This window comes from Diospyros lotus, chromosome 2 (genome assembly GCF_014633365.1).
Source record: "Diospyros lotus cultivar Yz01 chromosome 2, ASM1463336v1, whole genome shotgun sequence".
In the NCBI taxonomy this organism is placed as follows: domain Eukaryota; kingdom Viridiplantae; phylum Streptophyta; class Magnoliopsida; order Ericales; family Ebenaceae; genus Diospyros; species Diospyros lotus.
The window spans coordinates 4,888,514-4,906,216 of record NC_068339.1 but is presented as its reverse complement, the minus strand read 5'-3'; the positions used below and the strand labels follow the sequence as shown (position 1 = coordinate 4,906,216).

At 35.8% G+C, this 17,703-nt stretch overlaps 3 protein-coding genes across 7 annotated transcripts; 2 read left to right on the top strand and 1 right to left on the bottom strand.

Moving 5' to 3' along the window:
- The first annotated feature begins 303 nt into the window (after positions 1-303).
- LOC127794919 (glycine--tRNA ligase, mitochondrial 1-like) lies at positions 304-7,420 on the top strand. The gene is made up of 9 exons (XM_052326221.1): positions 304-719; positions 1,882-2,264; positions 2,421-2,538; positions 3,143-3,337; positions 3,434-3,658; positions 4,070-4,129; positions 4,216-4,296; positions 4,603-5,008; positions 6,895-7,420. Exons 1-9 carry the CDS (start codon positions 363-365, stop codon positions 7,125-7,127), a joined length of 2,058 nt encoding a protein of 685 aa, XP_052182181.1. The 5' UTR covers positions 304-362; the 3' UTR covers positions 7,128-7,420.
- Positions 7,421-7,616: 196 nt separating this feature from the next.
- LOC127794920 (pentatricopeptide repeat-containing protein At5g50990) lies at positions 7,617-13,399 on the top strand. 2 transcript variants are annotated; one of them, XM_052326222.1, is made up of 4 exons: positions 7,617-8,245; positions 10,126-11,711; positions 11,989-12,068; positions 13,253-13,399. In XM_052326222.1, exons 1-2 carry the CDS (start codon positions 8,050-8,052, stop codon positions 11,637-11,639), a joined length of 1,710 nt encoding a protein of 569 aa, XP_052182182.1. In that variant the 5' UTR covers positions 7,617-8,049; the 3' UTR covers positions 11,640-11,711; positions 11,989-12,068; positions 13,253-13,399. The 2 variants fall into 2 exon arrangements, with proteins under 2 accessions (XP_052182182.1, XP_052182183.1); XM_052326223.1 differs by lacking the exon at positions 11,989-12,068.
- Positions 13,386-16,927, bottom strand: LOC127794921 (uncharacterized). 4 transcript variants are annotated; one of them, XM_052326227.1, is made up of 6 exons: positions 16,570-16,915; positions 15,958-16,216; positions 15,756-15,792; positions 13,879-13,984; positions 13,693-13,803; positions 13,386-13,532 (listed from the first exon to the last, which is right to left on the bottom strand). In XM_052326227.1, exons 1-6 carry the CDS (start codon positions 16,780-16,782, stop codon positions 13,416-13,418), a joined length of 843 nt encoding a protein of 280 aa, XP_052182187.1. In that variant the 5' UTR covers positions 16,783-16,915; the 3' UTR covers positions 13,386-13,415. The 4 variants fall into 4 exon arrangements, with proteins under 4 accessions (XP_052182187.1, XP_052182185.1, XP_052182186.1 ...); XM_052326225.1 differs by having other exon boundaries at positions 13,693-13,984; positions 16,570-16,921; XM_052326226.1 differs by having other exon boundaries at positions 13,504-13,803; positions 16,570-16,922.
- Between the last annotated feature and the right edge of the window lie 776 nt (positions 16,928-17,703).

Sequence of the window (17,703 nt, the reverse complement as noted above, 5' to 3'; positions counted from 1 at the left end):
TTATTTTAAGAATAATAAATCTCTCCATTTTTTTATTTGATTGTCTAGTTTAATTTTGTGAACATTAATAAATATGAGTTATTTTTTGATAATTTATTATACAGTAATGTTAATTATTATTTTAAGAATAATGGTTTATTAAATACAATTTATTTTTAGAGAAGATATATTATTTCTTGTTTTAAAATAATCAATTAATTAATAAAACATTATAAAATATAATTAATTAATAAAATTAAAAATAATATACTTCATCTAAAATCAAGTAACATTATTGCGAGGGACGGCGGAAGTGAATTCCGCATCATCTATTTGTATAACTGCCGCCACCGCCAGACGCAGGCTAAAATCCAAGGCGGCGCATGTTAGCGAAAAGCCCTAGCAGGATCCTGCTTGCTGCGGTTTCCCTTCTCGGAAGCCCTTCACTTTCAGTGTCCGCTTGTATTGCCTCCAAGTCCAAGCTCCCCAAATATCCACCATTTTCTTCTTCTTGCTTTGGGCTTAGATCGGTTGTTCGGGTGGCTGAGACGGAAATGGAGGCCGATGCCGCGCAAGAAGCCCGCAACCGAGAAGCATTCCGCCAGGCCGTGGTGAACACGCTCGAGCGGCGGCTCTTTTACATTCCCTCTTTCAAGATCTACCGCGGCGTCGCCGGACTCTACGACTATGGCCCTCCCGGATGCGCCGTCAAGTCCAATATCCTCGCCTTCTGGCGTCAGGTCACTCTCTCATTCTCTGACTCGCTCACTCTTTCTTTATATAAAAAGCAAACTAATTTATCCAATCTATGAGCTGAAGAAACAATCGGATTGTGGAAATGGTTTATCTGACTTAAATTCTTATACAGTTAGGTGAATTATGATACATGCATACCAAGCCCTTGCAACATTGACTCACTCTTTCTCTATAGAAAAATCAAACTCAAATCTATGACCTAAAGAAACAATCAGATTGTGGAAATGGTTTATCTGACATAAATTTTTATTTAGTTAGGTGAATTATGATGCATGCATATGAAGATCTTGCAACTTTGACTCACTCACTCTCTCTTTATAGAAAAATCACACTCAAATCTATGAGCTAAAGAAAAAATCGGATTGTGGAAATGGCATGTCTGATTTAAGGTTTTATACAGTTGGGTGAATTTTGATACATGCATGTGAAGATCTTGCGTACTGTTGCACTGGCTTCTGTATTGTTTTTCACGTTTTTGTCTGTCTTTATTATGTGGATATAAACACTGATTGCTTATTGCTTAGGTATATGATAGCTTTTAAAAAATTCACCCATTTTTGTGAAAAATATTAGGCACAGAAGAAATTGCAAATTTATACACATATGATTAGTGTTATGGTAGACAAATTTTATGATCTGAGACGAATCAGCTACTGGAAGGGTATTAATTCAGTTATTTCGTTTTATTCAGGAGCTTTCCTTCTTTAGCTCCTGCACCTGTCCCATTTTAAAGCTTGTTAGCTGTTGTTATTTATTTGTCTTAATCGGGATGCAATAAAGACATTGGTTTGGCTTGAGTCAGTCAGCTGGGATGTTATGCCAATCAAAAAAAAAAAAAAAAGACAGGGAAAGAAAAACTAAAAAGGGGAAAGGTAAACCATAAACGCCAAAGGAAAAATCACGTAGGGACTTGATTACATGCCATACTAGATTGTCAATTCTGATTCTCAAATTGACTAGTATTTACTGCCAGTGTCAAGCTTTTATTCATGTGATCCTATATATTTAGCATATTTCTGCTGTCATCATTCTCCATTAACTGGCAAATATATTTTGTAGTTTGCAATGTGGTGATATAATCTTCCATTTGGAGCATATAGAAGATTCTAATTCTAATGTCATCATTTGCTTTTTTTTTTTTTTCAGCATTTTGTTCTGGAAGAAAACATGTTAGAAGTCGATTGTCCATGTGTGACCCCAGAGATTGTGCTAAAGGCTTCTGGGCATGTTGATAAGTTTACTGACCTCATGGTTAAGGATGAGAAAACTGGTACATGTTACCGTGCTGATCACTTACTGAAAGACTTTTGCAAAGAGAAGCTTGAGAGAGATCCTGCTGTCAGCACAGAGAAGGCGGCTGAGTTTAGGCATGTTCTTGCTATATTGGACGGTCTTTCACCCGAAGAATTGGGTGCAAAGATCAAGGGATATGGTATTACTGCTCCTGACACCAAGAACCCTTTGTCTGCTCCCTTTCCATTCAACTTAATGTTTCAGACCTCTATAGGTCCATCTGGTGTGAGCCCTGGGTAAAGAATCCTTTTATGGTACTCAAAATGTATTTCAATAACTTGCAACATGGCTGTAATGTGCTCTTTTTTCATTATTTATTCACATTGTCTTGTATGTTTTTGCAGATGATCTATCCATTATTTCTCATGATTTCTTATTAAAATATGTTGCAGGTATATGCGCCCTGAGACAGCACAGGGAATTTTTGTCAACTTCAAGGATTTATATTACTATAATGGAAGCAAACTCCCTTTTGCTGCTGCTCAGATTGGTCAAGCTTTTAGAAATGAGGTTCCATTCCTTTTTACCTGTTACATTATTGCGCATAAATATCCTTGCTGGTTTATGAACTAGGTGGAATCCTTTTTGAAATCTGAATGGAAATTTTATCTTGCTTTTCTGGCTTGTGTATACAACAATCATTATTAACATCAGCAATTGTAGAAGAATAAAAGGAAAATTTGTGGGAGATAAGAATACAGTAGTACCTGGAGGAAGAGAAGTAAGGGCTAGGGGTGTTGTAAGTTTTACTGTTTTTGCCAGTGTAAGAATGGAAAAGAAACTATTGCTTTTAGCAATTTTTCGTAGTAGTGTGGCATTAACAATAGCAGATGCAGTGAAAGAGTTAGTTTGTGGTAGTTGCTACTTAGCTAAGGAGTCTCCTTAGCTACCGATTGATATAAAAGAGGATTATAGAAAAAGTGAAATGCTTGAATTTGCATATATATGTATGTATAACTTTCGGAATTGATGTTATCCTGTTTCCAGGTATTTTTTGTTTCTTGCATTAACTGTGACAATTGTCACAACAGCATGACATTGGTGTGTTCTTTGTTTTCTGAGCTACTACTGATTAATCCAATTGAAATCTCACATTGACTTCAAAAAAGTGCAGATATCGCCTCGCCAAGGTCTGCTCAGAGTACGTGAGTTTACATTGGCTGAGATAGAACATTTTGTGGACCCTGAAGACAAGTCTCACCCCAAATTTTCTGAAGTCTCAGATTTGGAATTTCTAATGTTCCCTAGAGAAGACCAGGTGTCTGGGCAAGCAGCAAGGAGAATCTGCCTAGGGGAAGCAGTTTCTGAGGTTTGCTTGATTATGCCAATCTAACATCTCACATCTCACTTTCTTCTGGATGGTAAAAACCATAGTTACTCTCACTGGGGGCTTTCTGTTGGTCAGGGCATTGTCAACAATGAAACACTGGGCTATTTTATTGGGAGGGTGTTTTTGTTCTTGACACACCTTGGTATAGATAAGGAGCGGTTGCGGTTTCGGCAACATCTTGCAAATGAGATGGCACACTATGCTGCAGATTGTTGGGATGCTGAGATTGAGTGCTCTTATGGCTGGATTGAATGTGTTGGCATTGCTGATAGGTCTGCATATGATTTGTGGGCCCACACGGTAAGAAGTTGCAATCTTTTAAGACAAATTGCAAGTAATAAACCACAATGAACCTGAAGAAATCAAATGCTTCAATTTTATTAATTGTGGTAAGTGAGATGAAGTGTGCCAATTTGTATGTTGGAACAGTGTGAGTAAATTACAAGTATACTAAATTTTAACAAGGGGGTCTCATTCATATTGAAGTAATAGGATCAAAACAATATAATCCATGCATCAAAAACACTCACAAATCTTTATGAAATCCACAAATTATTTTATAAGTATTTTTTGTTGCCTTTCTAATGGTTGATTTTCTGTTGGTCTGTTCATGAGAGAACTAAGAGGAGTGCATTCATTGTATATTTTTGCTAGAAGTTTTCTCTGACAAATAGTTCATGACCAAAAATTTTCTGTATTTCTTCATTGAAGGATAAAAGTGGTGTGCCTCTTGTGGCTGCTGTAAAATTTTCAGAACCTAGAGAAGTGGAGGTAAGCGTCTCTCCCTCCATATATGTGTGCATTATGTGTTTATAGTTGTATAAAATTCTTATAATCCAATTTTCTCTTTGATTCAGAAACTTGTCATAGCTCCAGTGAAGAAAGAGCTGGGCCTTGCATTCAAAGGTGACCAGAAGAGGGTGGTTGAAACATTGGAGGTATAGCACATATAAATTTACCAAGGAATATCTGTAGAAACTGATCGTCAATTCATTGTTTCCACCACGTTGGGCTCCATATGGCATAAATGGTGGCTTTTCTTTTTGTTTCTTTGTTGTTGAGGTAGAGCAAGGGGCAGTCCCTCATGGACATGGATCATAATTTCAGTGGGTTCTCCCAAAAAATGGCAGTCTAGATAATGTAGAGGGTTGGAAATAGTGACTTAGCCAAGATGCTATTCTCTCTTCTTTCACTAGGTGTTGCTAGTTTTTTAATTGTCATGCTATATTTCCTTTCTGCTGCAGGCAATGGGGGAAAAAGAAGCTATGGAAATGAAAGCCACTTTGGAGTCCAAGGGAGAGGTGGAGTTCCATGTTTGCACACTTGGGAAAGATGTTACCATAAAGAAGAGCATGGTAACAATTTCCAAGGAGAAGAAAAAGGAGCATCAGAGGGTTTTTACACCATCAGTTATTGAGCCGTCTTTTGGTATTGGGAGGATAATTTACTGTCTCTACGAGCATTCCTTCTACACAAGGCCTAGTAGAGGTGGTGATGAACAATTGAATGTTTTCCGGTTCCCTCCACTTGTGGCCCCCATCAAGTGTACTGTGTTTCCATTGGTTCAAAATCAGCAATATGAAGAAGTTGCCAAACGCATTGCCAAATCATTGACTGCTGCTGGGATATCATATAAGATTGACATTACAGGTATGTATCACATGTATACCAAGCGTACTGACTTCCTGCTTCACATCTAGAAATGCTTGAAATGGCAATCCATAAAAAAACAAGAATGTTATTGAAGTCTGAAAATGTAGAAGGAACTATTTTTATATATTTGCTCTCCTCCCACCCTCTCTTTTCTGGTTTTATTGCTTCATTGACCTTTTCCCAATATGAGCATAATAGGTGGTGCTCTGTTGAGATAAATGCCTGTATTCCAAGGTGTGCATGTGCTCACCAACATTGACAAGCATACTAAATGCATCTTCTATTCTATCTCTATCTCCATATATTAAACAAGAGTCTTAACTGGTTTTGCTCATCTACTGCCCTGAAATTCCAATTCTGCCCTTTTCCATTACCCTTGTTTCCTTTACGGCTTTATCCTTGCATTTGCATGACTCTTATCTCCCCTAGGCTGGTGCTCTTGGAAATGCATGCCATGTGTGCACTTCACATGGACGACACAATTTGTCAGCTTCGTTTTTCAGCAAAAATTTCAAAATTCAAGTGGGACCAATCCTCCTCACAAAACTTGGAAGAATCGCAAATAATTGAAGTGAAAATTTTCTTTTTAGTATCATTTAACAATCGAAAGCATTTAATAGTGGTATTTAGGTTAATTAGATCATGTGGGTTCAAGCAACCAATTCTCGTTTTAATTTTGATCCAGGGGTCCACCAAGAAACACACATACTCTTTGAAACTTCTTTGAAGGGAATAGAAGCCAGAAAGGAAAGGAAAATTTGTTAGAAAATAAACAATAACTGTTCTTCTCTTGATATGAAAATTTGACTGTCATTACAGATACCTGAAAATGTTAATTATAAATGGGTTGAATGAATGTAGGTATTTTTTTTTAATTTTTTTATTATTTGAGTGAATGTAGTTGTTGAACTTAATAATCTTTATCTTTTTATTGGTCAACTCATATAAATGGGACCTATATTTAATTTCTCAGAGTAAATCAAACAATTCTTGTTGATAGGTCAGTGGAAATATGTTACAGTAGTTTAAGAAAAATAGAATTGTAAGATATCAAACCACGAACTATAGCCTTATTTTTCACAACTCCTTCCACAGCCCAGATGGAGAGATTCATCTCTCTTTGTTGAAAGATGTTTATTTCTGCTGATTGTTTTTCCTTTTATGTTTGAAATTTTGAATAATTGAATTGTGACAAAAGGTAATGATAAAGAAGCCTTGAAACACAGGAGAGAATGGGGCCAAGGTTTGTTCGGTTATGTTGATAGTTGATTTCTTTAATTTTGCGTCTTCATTTTTATTTTATTTTCCTTTTTCATCTCTTATTTATTCGTTAGTTATTATTTCAGCTGTAAGGGAGTTAATGTTGGTCTGCCGAACACTGCTAAGATGTTTTCATGCTCTGATTGGATTTAGTGGGAACTATTTTCCAGTAGATAGAGTTTGCCAAGCAGGGGCTTATCAGATCTAGTGTGGATTTATGTTTGCCAAAGCTGTTTCATGTCGTCTCAAAATTCATTATGCTTTATTTGGTCTTTGGATATGGTAAGGGTAAAGAAAGGAAGAGGGAAGCAAAAATGGAAGTTAAATTAAAGATGCTAAATTCCTAATATACGTTACTTGTTTGATTAGGCTGGAAAAATGAAGAAAAAAATAATAATTAGGCTCATCTGAAGATTCAAATTTGTTTTGTCGTTATCTGTGGACTTCAGTGCCTTGGGTGGTGCTGTCGTCTTCCTGGTTAGTAGCATGCCATAACTTATATAAATTACCGGGGCCCTTAATTTTGTCGTAATGCATGTTGGTGTCATTAGCAACTCGGTGAACTTGAAGACGAACCAAACAAATTGGAAAATTGATATTCGGCACATTTTGTATAAATGCAGGGACATCGATAGGGAAGCGATATGCAAGAACAGACGAACTGGGTGTTCCCCTTGCCGTTACAGTGGACTCGACTTCTTCAGTGACACTCCGGGAACGAGACAGCAAGCAGCAGATTCGCGTCAACGTGGAGGAGGTGGCGTCTGTAGTTAAGGAGGTGACTGATGGTTTGAGCACCTGGGCTGATGTGCTGTGGAAGTACCCAACCCATTCATTTGGAACAACAGAGGATTAGACACTGCATCTTGCGAATTGTGTTATTTGATGTTGTCAAAGTGGGATTTTGTCATGCATAATGGGCAGGGCTGAGGGGAAAATTTGGTGTGATTTTTTTGGGTACCATAACCAAACCTTGTTTCTTGAGCAACAGGAATCAGGAATGCTGCTAACTCCCGACTCGTCTTCCAAAATGGGGGTATAGACTTGCATTGCATACAGCAAAGCAAATACTACGCTATATATTGATGTGAAGTCAGTTGCATAACCGGTGGTTTTCATATTCAAATTCAATCCCGCCTGTTGCCATTTTATTGTCTTCGGACGTGTGTTGATAATTTAACTTTAAATGATCAATTTAAACTAGTTTTAGGCTCTGTTGAAAGTAAATTATTTTTCGAGAAACTGCTTTTCCTATTTTTTTTTTTATTTGTAAGTGTACATTTATACATATCAGATGTGTACATAAATATGTATATATAGCCAAACTATATAGAAGAATAAAAAGATTATGTAAAATATAATGTTTTAAATTTAAATTAATTTGATGTGAAAAGTTTTCCCACACTTGATTTGATGGAGAGCGCGAGAAGTTTATTTCCTCTTTGTTTTTAATTTATTATTTTCTTACAAAGAGAGCAGGAGAGGGGTTCAGAGGATGATGAATCATGAATGGGGGAGCTGAGCCCTAGGCCTGCTGAATTGCCCAATTATAAAACGATGGAGAGAAACCAGAATGGTACGCGCATCGATGGCGGTGCGGAGACTGGAGAGTCGCGTAATCGTGTCTGTGTCTTGATCAAACTGGAAATTGGAAACGCTCTCCTCTCCAGCTCTATGAATATCTTCAAATCACCATATCCATTCTGATTCCTCATGTTGCTTTCTTCCTCTTCTCCAATCGCTTTCCTCGTTCAATACGGCCTAGAAACAATAAGCAAATGTTGAGACTTGCAAGGACTGGACTCGGACTCTCTTCGTCTTCTTCTTCACTGCATCTATCACGGCGTCTGAACCACCCGCCGAAATTATCAACGTTTGCCGGAAACACTACTTTCATTACTGCAGACAACAGTGACGTCGCTTCTCTTAATTCCACCTCCTTTTCTCCACGAGAGTTCGATCGCCAAAAAACAGGTCAGTAGACTCGCTCTGCGTCTCAAATTGCTTTGTTTTGTGTCTGTAAATCTGCTTTCACGTATTGCTACTTTAGTAGGAGGTTCGTAACTTTGATTGCCTTTGCCGCAGCATGGATCTTAATCAAGTTCCACATATTTCCTGCATTTCTGTATATAGATTAATCTGATAATGCGAAATTTATCCTTACTTTATTTTGTAAAACTCGCAGGTAAGAACTGGTTTAGAATTATTTGAATGAGAGGCGTCCTCGCCATTATTGAGCTGCTTTATGCTGTTTAAGTTCTATTGTCACTATGCCTTTTCTTGCTTATTAATTTTTATTCTGTTCGCTGTGTACACATAAAAATGGTATTTTGGTCATGTTTTTTGAGCTGGGGATGGAACTTGGGCTTGGGAAGGCAGAGGAAAAGGATAATAAGAACTTCAAAGGATTGAAGCTTGATTACTTGTGCATATATTTATTTTTGGTTGGACTACATTTGACAAGAAAATCAAGACACTCGTAGCCAAAGAAAAAAAAAAAAAATCACTTTTATGTCTGGTTATCCGTACAAAAGTATTCATGGATATCTCCTTTCATTTTGCTTTCCAAATCCTAGATCAAAACCTAGGTTTAGCTTATAGCATAATTTTTGGTGGAAAGTAATATACTAAAAAAGAAAAGAAAATCAGTTAACCAAACATATTTCTTTTGGGCCTAACCTCAAGTCTGGAACTTTCCCTTCCTGTTGCCATTGTGTTTACTGTTCCCTCCCATCGAATCGGGGCCATGGGTTTGAACCATCAAGACAGCATCTCTCTCACAAGGGCAAGGTTGTGGATGTCTGCCCTTTCAAAACCCTGCAATGAGGGTACCGGGTACCCTTGTGTCCTGGGTTGAGTTTCTTTTCTTCTTCATTGTACATTATGTCGTCTGACCCTTTTTTATTCGTTGGATTTCCGTTTTTCCATATTCTCTCTGTTGCGGTAGCAATCAATTGGTACCCTAACTAACCTTCAAGAGAGAGATTAACTGGGCAGTTCAGGTTTTCTTTTACAGAATGGAGATGACGTTGCATATTCAGTTGTTAGTCATTTTATATTTCTTTCTCTTTGTTACTATTTTTCTGTCCTTGTACCAGTCATTTATTTTTATTCTTTGTTGTCCATTTGGCATTGTCTTTGCTTACTTTACTTTCCAATTTTGTTTAATAAGACTTCACTTTTCCAGGTTGAAAGGATACTTGAAAAAAGCTCTTTTGAAAACCAAATGCGAAAAATTATTTGAACTTTAAGATTTATTAGCACATTACATCTGCAATAGTAGAATGGCTAAATTAGTGTAATTTGATCGTAAATCATCTTTCTCCTCTTTATATGGTTTTTTTTTTTTTCCTTCATTGATGAATATCAACTGCCAACCTCTTCCATGCTTCAATGCTGATTTTTTGTGTTTCAGCCTTTGAGAAAACTCTGCTTGTGAAGCTTGTCCTGTATGATGTTTGAATCATGTGAGGTACTTGTGTGCATTGGATATATGGTGCATGTGCTTGTACTTTCACTTGTATGTGGCTTACCACATGACACTCAACTGCTAGCCTTATGGCTAAGATATAATCCTTCTCTTTTGAATTCTTCATCCTGCTTTTTTTTTTTTTTTTTTGCTTGGTGAAATTTTCATCTTTTAATTGCTTCTTCAAGATGCTTAATTATGGCCATATTTTATGTATTCTAATTTATAACTTGTTTAATAGGCAATTCAGGATCTGTTTTACTTTTTTAGAAGGTTATGTATATTATTTCTTTCTAGATATATGAACTCCTGGTTGAAAATAATAATTTCCATGAGTTGCTCACATCTTCTACAATCATCCTCATTAATGGGACAATCTTTTCAGATTATCAAACCCTTTTTCGTGTTCTTGAAGCGTGCAAATTCTCTCCTAACTTAGGAGCTGTGAGTGGCACCCATTCCGCAGTTGTTAAACTCGGTTATGGGACATACCAATCCCTCATATTGTCTCTAATATCAGTATACATATCTTCTGGCTGCCCTAATCTTGCTCGTCATCTTTTAAATGAAACTCCCAGTTCATCTTTTGATGTGATCTCTGCCAATTTGATTATTACAAGTTTTATGAGGATAGGAGATATTGATACGGCGAAGAAGGTATTTCATGACATGCCCATCCGTGATGTAGTCTCATGGAACTCAATGATTGGAGGTTATGTAAAAAATGCACACTTTGAGGAGGCTTTGAGGATTTTTCAGGAGATGATGTGCTCAAATGTTGAACCAGATGGGTTCACATTTGCATCTGCTATAAGTGGGTGTGCACGGCTGGGTGCACGTGATTATGCTAAGTGGATACATGGTATAATGATTGAGAAGAAAATTGAACTAAATAACATTTTGGGTTCAGCACTTATAGACATGTACTCAAGATGTGGAAGAATAGAAACTGCAAAAGAAATTTTTGAAGCTATTAAAAGAGATGATATATCTATTTGGAATGCAATGATTAATGGGCTAGCAGTTCATGGTCTAGCCATAGATGCAATTGCAATATTCTCATGCATGGAGGCAGAGAATGTTTCACCTGATTCTATAACATTTCTTGGAATATTTACAGCATGTAGCCACTGTGGGTTAGTGGAACAGGGTCAGAAATTCTTCAATTTGATGATGTTTTATACAGTTCAGCCGCAGCTCGAGCATTATGGAGCCATGGTTGATCTCCTGGGTCGAGCAGGACATCTAGATGAAGCTTATGCATTAATTAAAGAAATGCCGATGGAACCTGATATTGTTATATGGAGGGCACTTCTCAGTGCTTGTAGAACTTGGAGAAATTCTGATTTGGGTGAAGTTGCAATTAAGAAAATTGAAAACCTCAACAGTGGAGATTATGTTTTGCTGTCAAATATTTATTGTTCTGTAAATAAATGGGATAGTGCTGAGAGAGTGAGAAGCGCAATGAGAAAAAATGGAATCCGAAAAAATAGTGGAAAGAGCTGGATTGAGATGGCAGGTGTCATTCATAAATTCAAAGCTGGCGATCAATCACACTTGGAAAGAGGAGCAATATACAAGGTTTTGGAAAGTTTGATTCAGAGGACCAAATTGGAGGGATTTATTCCCACAATAGAGTTGGTATTGATGGATGTGTCTGATGAGGAAAAAGAAGAAAATCTGAATTATCACAGTGAAAAATTGGCATTGGCATATGGGATCTTGAAAACTAGTCCTGGAATGGAGATCCAGATAGCAAAAAACCTGCGGACTTGTCTTGACTGTCATTCTTGGATGAAAATTGTCTCAAGGATGCTTAACAGGGTCATAATTGTGAGGGACCGTATCCGTTTTCATCGATTTCAAGGTGGTCTATGCACTTGTGGAGATTATTGGTAGTCAACTTTAAGGCATCTTGGCACATAAAAAGACAAATTGGAGTACCTTGGAGTTTGCAATTCTGGTACCTTTGTAAGTCTAGATAATGCAGACTTTAGTTTATTTTGGTCACTAACCTGTTTTTACATATAAATGGAGGTTTTGATTTATTTCTACTCAAGTGAATCTTTGGTTTGCTTCAGTGTTTTCTTTTTTTGGGTTTCACTTTCTATTTTACAAGTTTAACTTTTTAAGTGGGTTACCCCAAATGTTTAGGTGCAATTTTGTTAAATAAACAGCTGTCCAATCATTAGGGTATAGCACTGAAATTATATAAGCTAAATCAATGCTTAACAAATGCTATTGATAGGACGGAAGTTATTGGCATGCATATGGACACTTCTGGAACCAGTAGAGCCGACACTACAAGCACAAGAAGCATAAGGCGTGGTAAAATTTTAATTTGCGTGGTCCTTCTGTTTACTTTGCTGATGTGATATCTGTTTTTGTTGTTTCCTCATTTTGGAGGAGATACAAGCTGAGATTCTGTTTTTAGCAGTTAGAAATGTCATTCTACCAAATTATGGCAGTGTCCCATAGCGAGTAGGATATAGTTTTCACTTATCAATTCTGCATATTTGAATCTGCCTTGTAGTAACATAATCTATGTCCAAGATTTTCTCCTTCACTTTGAGAGTTGCTTTTTTAAGTTATCAGTTCTGCTTCTTTAAAAAGATTTTTGAGTAAGATTTATTTTGTATTTTTACCAAAACTGTAATCATCTTTAAGATATTGTTGAAAAGTTAAGGCTTATCTGACATTTTCAACCTCTACTTCACTGCTTCAGAGTTATGCTTGTTGTGCTTCAATTATTAATGCTTTTATGGCTGGGACCAACTTGTGGTGGCCTCATATAGGCATGCAAATATCTTTTCTAGAGGTGTTTAGTCAACTATTTGTGCTGACTTTTTGTCTTAAGTGATACATTATCTTCACTTTGTATAATGCAGTGACATATTTTACTAAATACAAGTTCCAGGGTTACCCAAAAACAAGTTTGTTCTGTGTTTCACAACGGTTTAAAACTTCGCATTTTGCATCCCATTGGTGCCTGATGCTTTCATTCTTTGTGTTGTCTCAGATCCTACCCTAAAATGCCATGCTTCTGATGTGTTCCAAAAGGCAAAAACTTGAGAGGAGTCAATTATGGGTGTTGTACCTGTCCAGATTAGGTTCAATTAGGGTAAATAATATACAAACCGAATTTTTATATAAGATGATGTGCAGGGAAGGAAAATGTCCAACATACTAATAATTCTTGAATTGTCACCGAGATATCATTCTAGATATATATATTTTCTCTTAAACACCTTCTATATCAGTATCATTTTCTTTCAGTATGCTATCTATTTCGTTGAATGTGCTATGCTTTGCATACCATTTGAATTGTGCTCATTATATAGTTTAGATGAGAAATTTCAGGTTTTCTCATATTTATTTAGGTGCTAGATTTTCAACTCCATCTGGTAGCTAGGCTTTGGTCTGCATATATTCAGATGAAGCATAAGATGATTGCAGACGTTTTTTCACTATGTCAATACTCGAATATCTGAGATCTGTTTCTTATTTGACAGAAATCCGTACCCATGCAATGGACTTGAAAGGTGGCTGCAACAGCTTTTCAAGATACAGATTATAACATAGTTTGAGTTTGAGGGAAAGAAACCGTGTCCTCTGGAGGAACTACTTATTGCTTGCCGGGGCAAATGCTTACTTGGGAGTTGTGAGTGGTGTTAATTAGCCGTCCTGTATCGGAATTAATGGCAGTTTTCCTCCATAAATCTCCGGCAGCTGGTCCTCATCAATTTCCTCCATAAGAGTTGACTTAAGCTTCTTGTTTTCCACAAATCTTATCTGCAAGGGAAGCATTGAAGAGACTTTCATGCTTGAGCTTGCTGCAGTTTAATGCCTGTAGATGATAATTTAAAGTGGGTGGCCCCAACTGGAGGAGAGAGATCCAACAAAGAGTATAGTAGTAACTACAGAAGTACAGAAAAGTCATGGTCTTTTTTACCGTCTTCTTGATATTGTTGTCGATAAAAGGGTACACAATCTTCCAGGCTGCCATAAAGATGTAAGGCACGTGAACAAGGAATAACTTGCCGAGTCTTTCCGGGTAGTAGTTCTGCAAGGTAATTGCCGAGCTACAATTAATTGAATTTTTTACTTGCGCGGAATGTATGTAATTAATTGTATGAACCTGCAAAATGGACAGGGCTGCCAGGTATGCTCGAATATCACTGTTTGAGTATCCCCAACCTTCAAGATCCCCTATAACCGCAAACTTCTCCTGTCCTCCTTGCATCCTGAGGCATCATCAAAATCAAAGTGGGCATATTACATCATTTGTTCGGAAACTGATATCATATAAAATATGCGTACAGAAAAGATGACAGTGATCTTTTGTAATTACAAATTTGTTATGATAACTATATATTTTTTTTTATTTTCCCAATAAATGGTATCCACCAACCCTGTCTGTTTAATTATGTTTGTGTTCGTTCGTAAAGGGAAAGTAGGTTCGTAAAGGGAAATCCAATGCTTTGTACAACAATCCAACGCAACAAATGCTTCTTCCTTTATTAATTGCTTTACTGAGTTCTCCCCCTATTCCTATAATTAGACAGTAATGATTACATTCATTCTATAAAAGAATCCTATTAATTGCATGCCATACCTTTAAGAAGTTGATATTTTTAGCAACTCTCTATTGTTGTTAATTAAGATATGAAATAAAAAAAATGTGATATGAAAAATATTTTAGATAAAAATATTTTTTATTATATTTATTAAATTTATTTGATAATTTAAAAAAAAAAGTTATACGATTTTTTATTTAGAATTGCTTAAAAAAATTTATCTTTTCTTTCTTTTTAGATAAATTTATTTTAAATTTTATAAATAAAAAATTAATGTCTCTTAATATATTTTTAAAAAATTAAAAAATAATTTAATAAAATTTTAAAATATTTTTTATTTTTATCTTGATCGTTTCATCTTACTCTAAAAAAATATTATAATTTTATTTTATTTTATTTATTTTAACAAACATTATCTTAATATAAAAATATATTATTTAAGATTCTTATTTAAAGATTACAGTAATTAAATTGTTGTTACACGGGTTTCTGCCGTTTTTTCTATACATCTCTTGTGTTTTCTTTTATGTCAACAAAGTTCTTGTACTAGTTGGGTAAAATTAATCTAACTTCTTTTTAATCACTCCTATCTAATTTAAAAAAAAAAAAAAAAAAGAACTGGACCACCAGTGGCAGTGGATTAAATCCATGCAGCCAACAATGGGCTCCGCGGCCACATGTCCAATTTTTTTTTTTTTTTTTTAATTAGGTAGAGTGATTAGAAAAAAAATGATTAATTTTTACTTAATTTATCTTTAATGAAAATTATTTGTACCAAAATTTAACCAAAAAATAAAGCACAAGGTTTGCTTCGACAAGATCCAAACTATAAGTCTTACTATAATTTAACTGTGGAGAAAGACAAGCCACAGGTTTATCTAGGTAAAAAATTCAAATTGATAATTTACCCTTTTTAATTAGTTTCAAACTCAGTTAAAATAGAACGATTGAATTAGGTGACCTAAGATTAGGGGACCTAATATTAGCAATCGAAGACAAATAATTGGCCGAGTTACCATAAATGTAGCCGACCAACCTTGGCTATTAAGATATGTTGTACAAAAAGCCTATTAAAATAATGTGATATTGATATTTTGATAATTAATAATTATTAAGTAATTTTTTTCAGATCTAATATATAATCATTAGTGAGTTGTGTTCGAAATAAAATGTTTAGTTAAAATTTCTACTTAGGTATTATTTACTTTGTATAATATTATATTTTTTTAAAATATTACTTAGACATTTAATTTTTACATTTGTAATGAAATTCATACATTGATATATTGCATTGTGTATTAATATAGATATTAATATAAATATAAAATATATTAATGTAAAGTGTTAAAATAATATCAAAATTAAGTGTCCATAATATTTTCATAAATTTGTATTCAACACTGATAAAAAAAAAAAAAATCTTGCAGAGTAATAGTACCTTGAACACAATTTGTCAATGGCGAAGACCACAAATCCTGTGAAGTGTGAAGAGAAGAGTTACCCGCTTAGTCAACAACTACTGAACTTTAACGATGACTATAGACTAGTCGACTAGAAATTCCTCTGTAATTCAAGTCTTGTGAAAACGAAAAAGCTTCAGTGTGTGAATCTGAGAACATTATAATAAATTTAGTACGTACGTTTGAAATCTTCAAGGCCTCCTTTGTTGTGGAAATGCCTACCGCCGAAGGCCACCGTGATCGGCCGTCCTTTCCGATCGGTTCCCTGCATAAACATCTTGTTCTGCGCGAGGTCGTTTTGGATCTCCGACACCGAAATGAAGCCTTTCGGAACGAATGTCCGTCTCCATTTCAGGTATTCAAGAAACATGGCTGACGCCTTTTCTATATCCAAATCTCGAGCTCGAAGAAACCTCCTCATTGTGAAATCATCCACATCCTGAACATCCATCAAATTCGTTAAACTAATCATTCTGAAACGAAGTATTCATCGTTACCTTGCAAATTCTGTGAATTAGAAAAGTAACGAAGAAACACCAGTATTCGTTATCTTCTCTAGTCTCAATCCTCTCCATGCACATTCAAAAATTGTTTGATCTGAGCTTGAAATAACGAAGGTTATTTCCTCGCAGAAATCAAATCAAAATAAGGCGTTCTACGTACATTTCCTATTTAAACTTTTTTATGATTTTCTATCTTGTTTTCTTCGACCTGGAGATGATTAATTTACTGAACCGAAAATGTGAATAAGAGCAGGAGACGAAGAAGAGCAGAGAAACAGGACGACGGAACCTTGGAAGAAGGATCTTGCCGCTCGACGAAGGCTCTCATATGAAGGATTTTGTTTTTCTCCTCTTCGTTGATTCCATTTATTCTGCACACCGCAGTACTGCTCTTTCTTGCAGCTGCTTCTTCTTCTTCTTCTTCTTCTTCTTCTTTTTCTTTCCTTTCTTCGGCTTCAGTTTTGTTAACAGAAACTTCTCTCTCTATCTCTCTGCGCTCCATCGTCCCCCTAATACTCGATGCTTTCTGCACGTCTCCTCTCTCCCTATGATATCTATCCACCCACCTTGTCTGAGTTATAACCCGGTAGTGTTTCAGACGTCCTTTATATATACCCCTACAAATCAATGCACGTTTAAGCCGACTAAGACTCTTGTCCAAGAAATAATAGCAGTGGTTTAAAAAATAATGTCATTTAACACTTCTATTGGGAAGTGTAAAATTCTTTTCACTCTAAAATCATTTAAACTACCCTTCGAGGTTATACTCTACAGGTACCTTTCAAATAGAGCTGAAGTGAGGAGGATAGGAAAGGAATTAAAAAAAATTATATTTTACCTCCAATTTCATGGTTCACTTTCATTCCCATAAATTGGGGGAAGTGACTAGGTACATAGATCTCTCTCAAACAAGGCCTTAAATGCTGGGCATTAAACAAAGCTGAGGAAGGGGCACACTGAAATTTAAAACTTCCAACCACCCCACGTGTAATGGGACATATCTTTGGGAGATCCAGTTGGAAGGTGTTGAGCTACAATTTACTTTTTTTTTTTTTTATTTATATATCATGACGAGCTTTCCTCATTATTCGATCCCACAATATCAGCAAGAAAGATAAATCAAGAATTCAGCAACCAAATTTTGATCTCAAACACGCTCACTAATATGAGGACAAAATACCCATATCTAAATCACCCTTTGATCGTTGGGTCATGTGGCCTACAATTTGCTCTTTTTGTCTATACACTCAACTAATGACAAGCAATTTTAATACACATCTTGTCTGCATTGCTTAGAATTGAAGTAGTGATGTAATAATATTTTTAAAACTTCAGAAACCTCTTAATTCTAGCTGCATTAAAATTTTTAAAAAAAAAATTAGCAAGCCAAGTTGAAATTAATAAAATAAAAAAACGCCCATAA

Bases quoted from the DNA above. Each gene is read 5' to 3' on its own strand.
- LOC127794919 (XM_052326221.1), top strand. From the start codon at position 363: ATGTTAGCGAAAAGCCCTAGCAGGATCCTGCTTGCTGCGGTTTCCCTT. The intron at 2,265-2,420 runs GTAAAGAATCCT...AATATGTTGCAG, and splicing joins CCATCTGGTGTGAGCCCTGG to GTATATGCGCCCTGAGACAG. The intron at 4,297-4,602 runs GTATAGCACATA...TTTCTGCTGCAG, and splicing joins GGGTGGTTGAAACATTGGAG to GCAATGGGGGAAAAAGAAGC.
- LOC127794920 (XM_052326223.1), top strand. From the start codon at position 8,050: ATGTTGAGACTTGCAAGGACTGGACTCGGACTCTCTTCGTCTTCTTCT. The intron at 8,246-10,125 runs GTCAGTAGACTC...CAATCTTTTCAG, and splicing joins GTTCGATCGCCAAAAAACAG to ATTATCAAACCCTTTTTCGT.
- LOC127794921 (XM_052326224.1), bottom strand. From the start codon at position 16,782: ATGGAGCGCAGAGAGATAGAGAGAGAAGTTTCTGTTAACAAAACTGAA. The intron at 15,793-15,957 runs GTACGTACTAAA...CACACTTCACAG, and splicing joins AGGCCTTGAAGATTTCAAAC to GATTTGTGGTCTTCGCCATT. The intron at 13,985-15,755 runs GTACTATTACTC...ATGATGCCTCAG, and splicing joins ATTGACAAATTGTGTTCAAG to GATGCAAGGAGGACAGGAGA.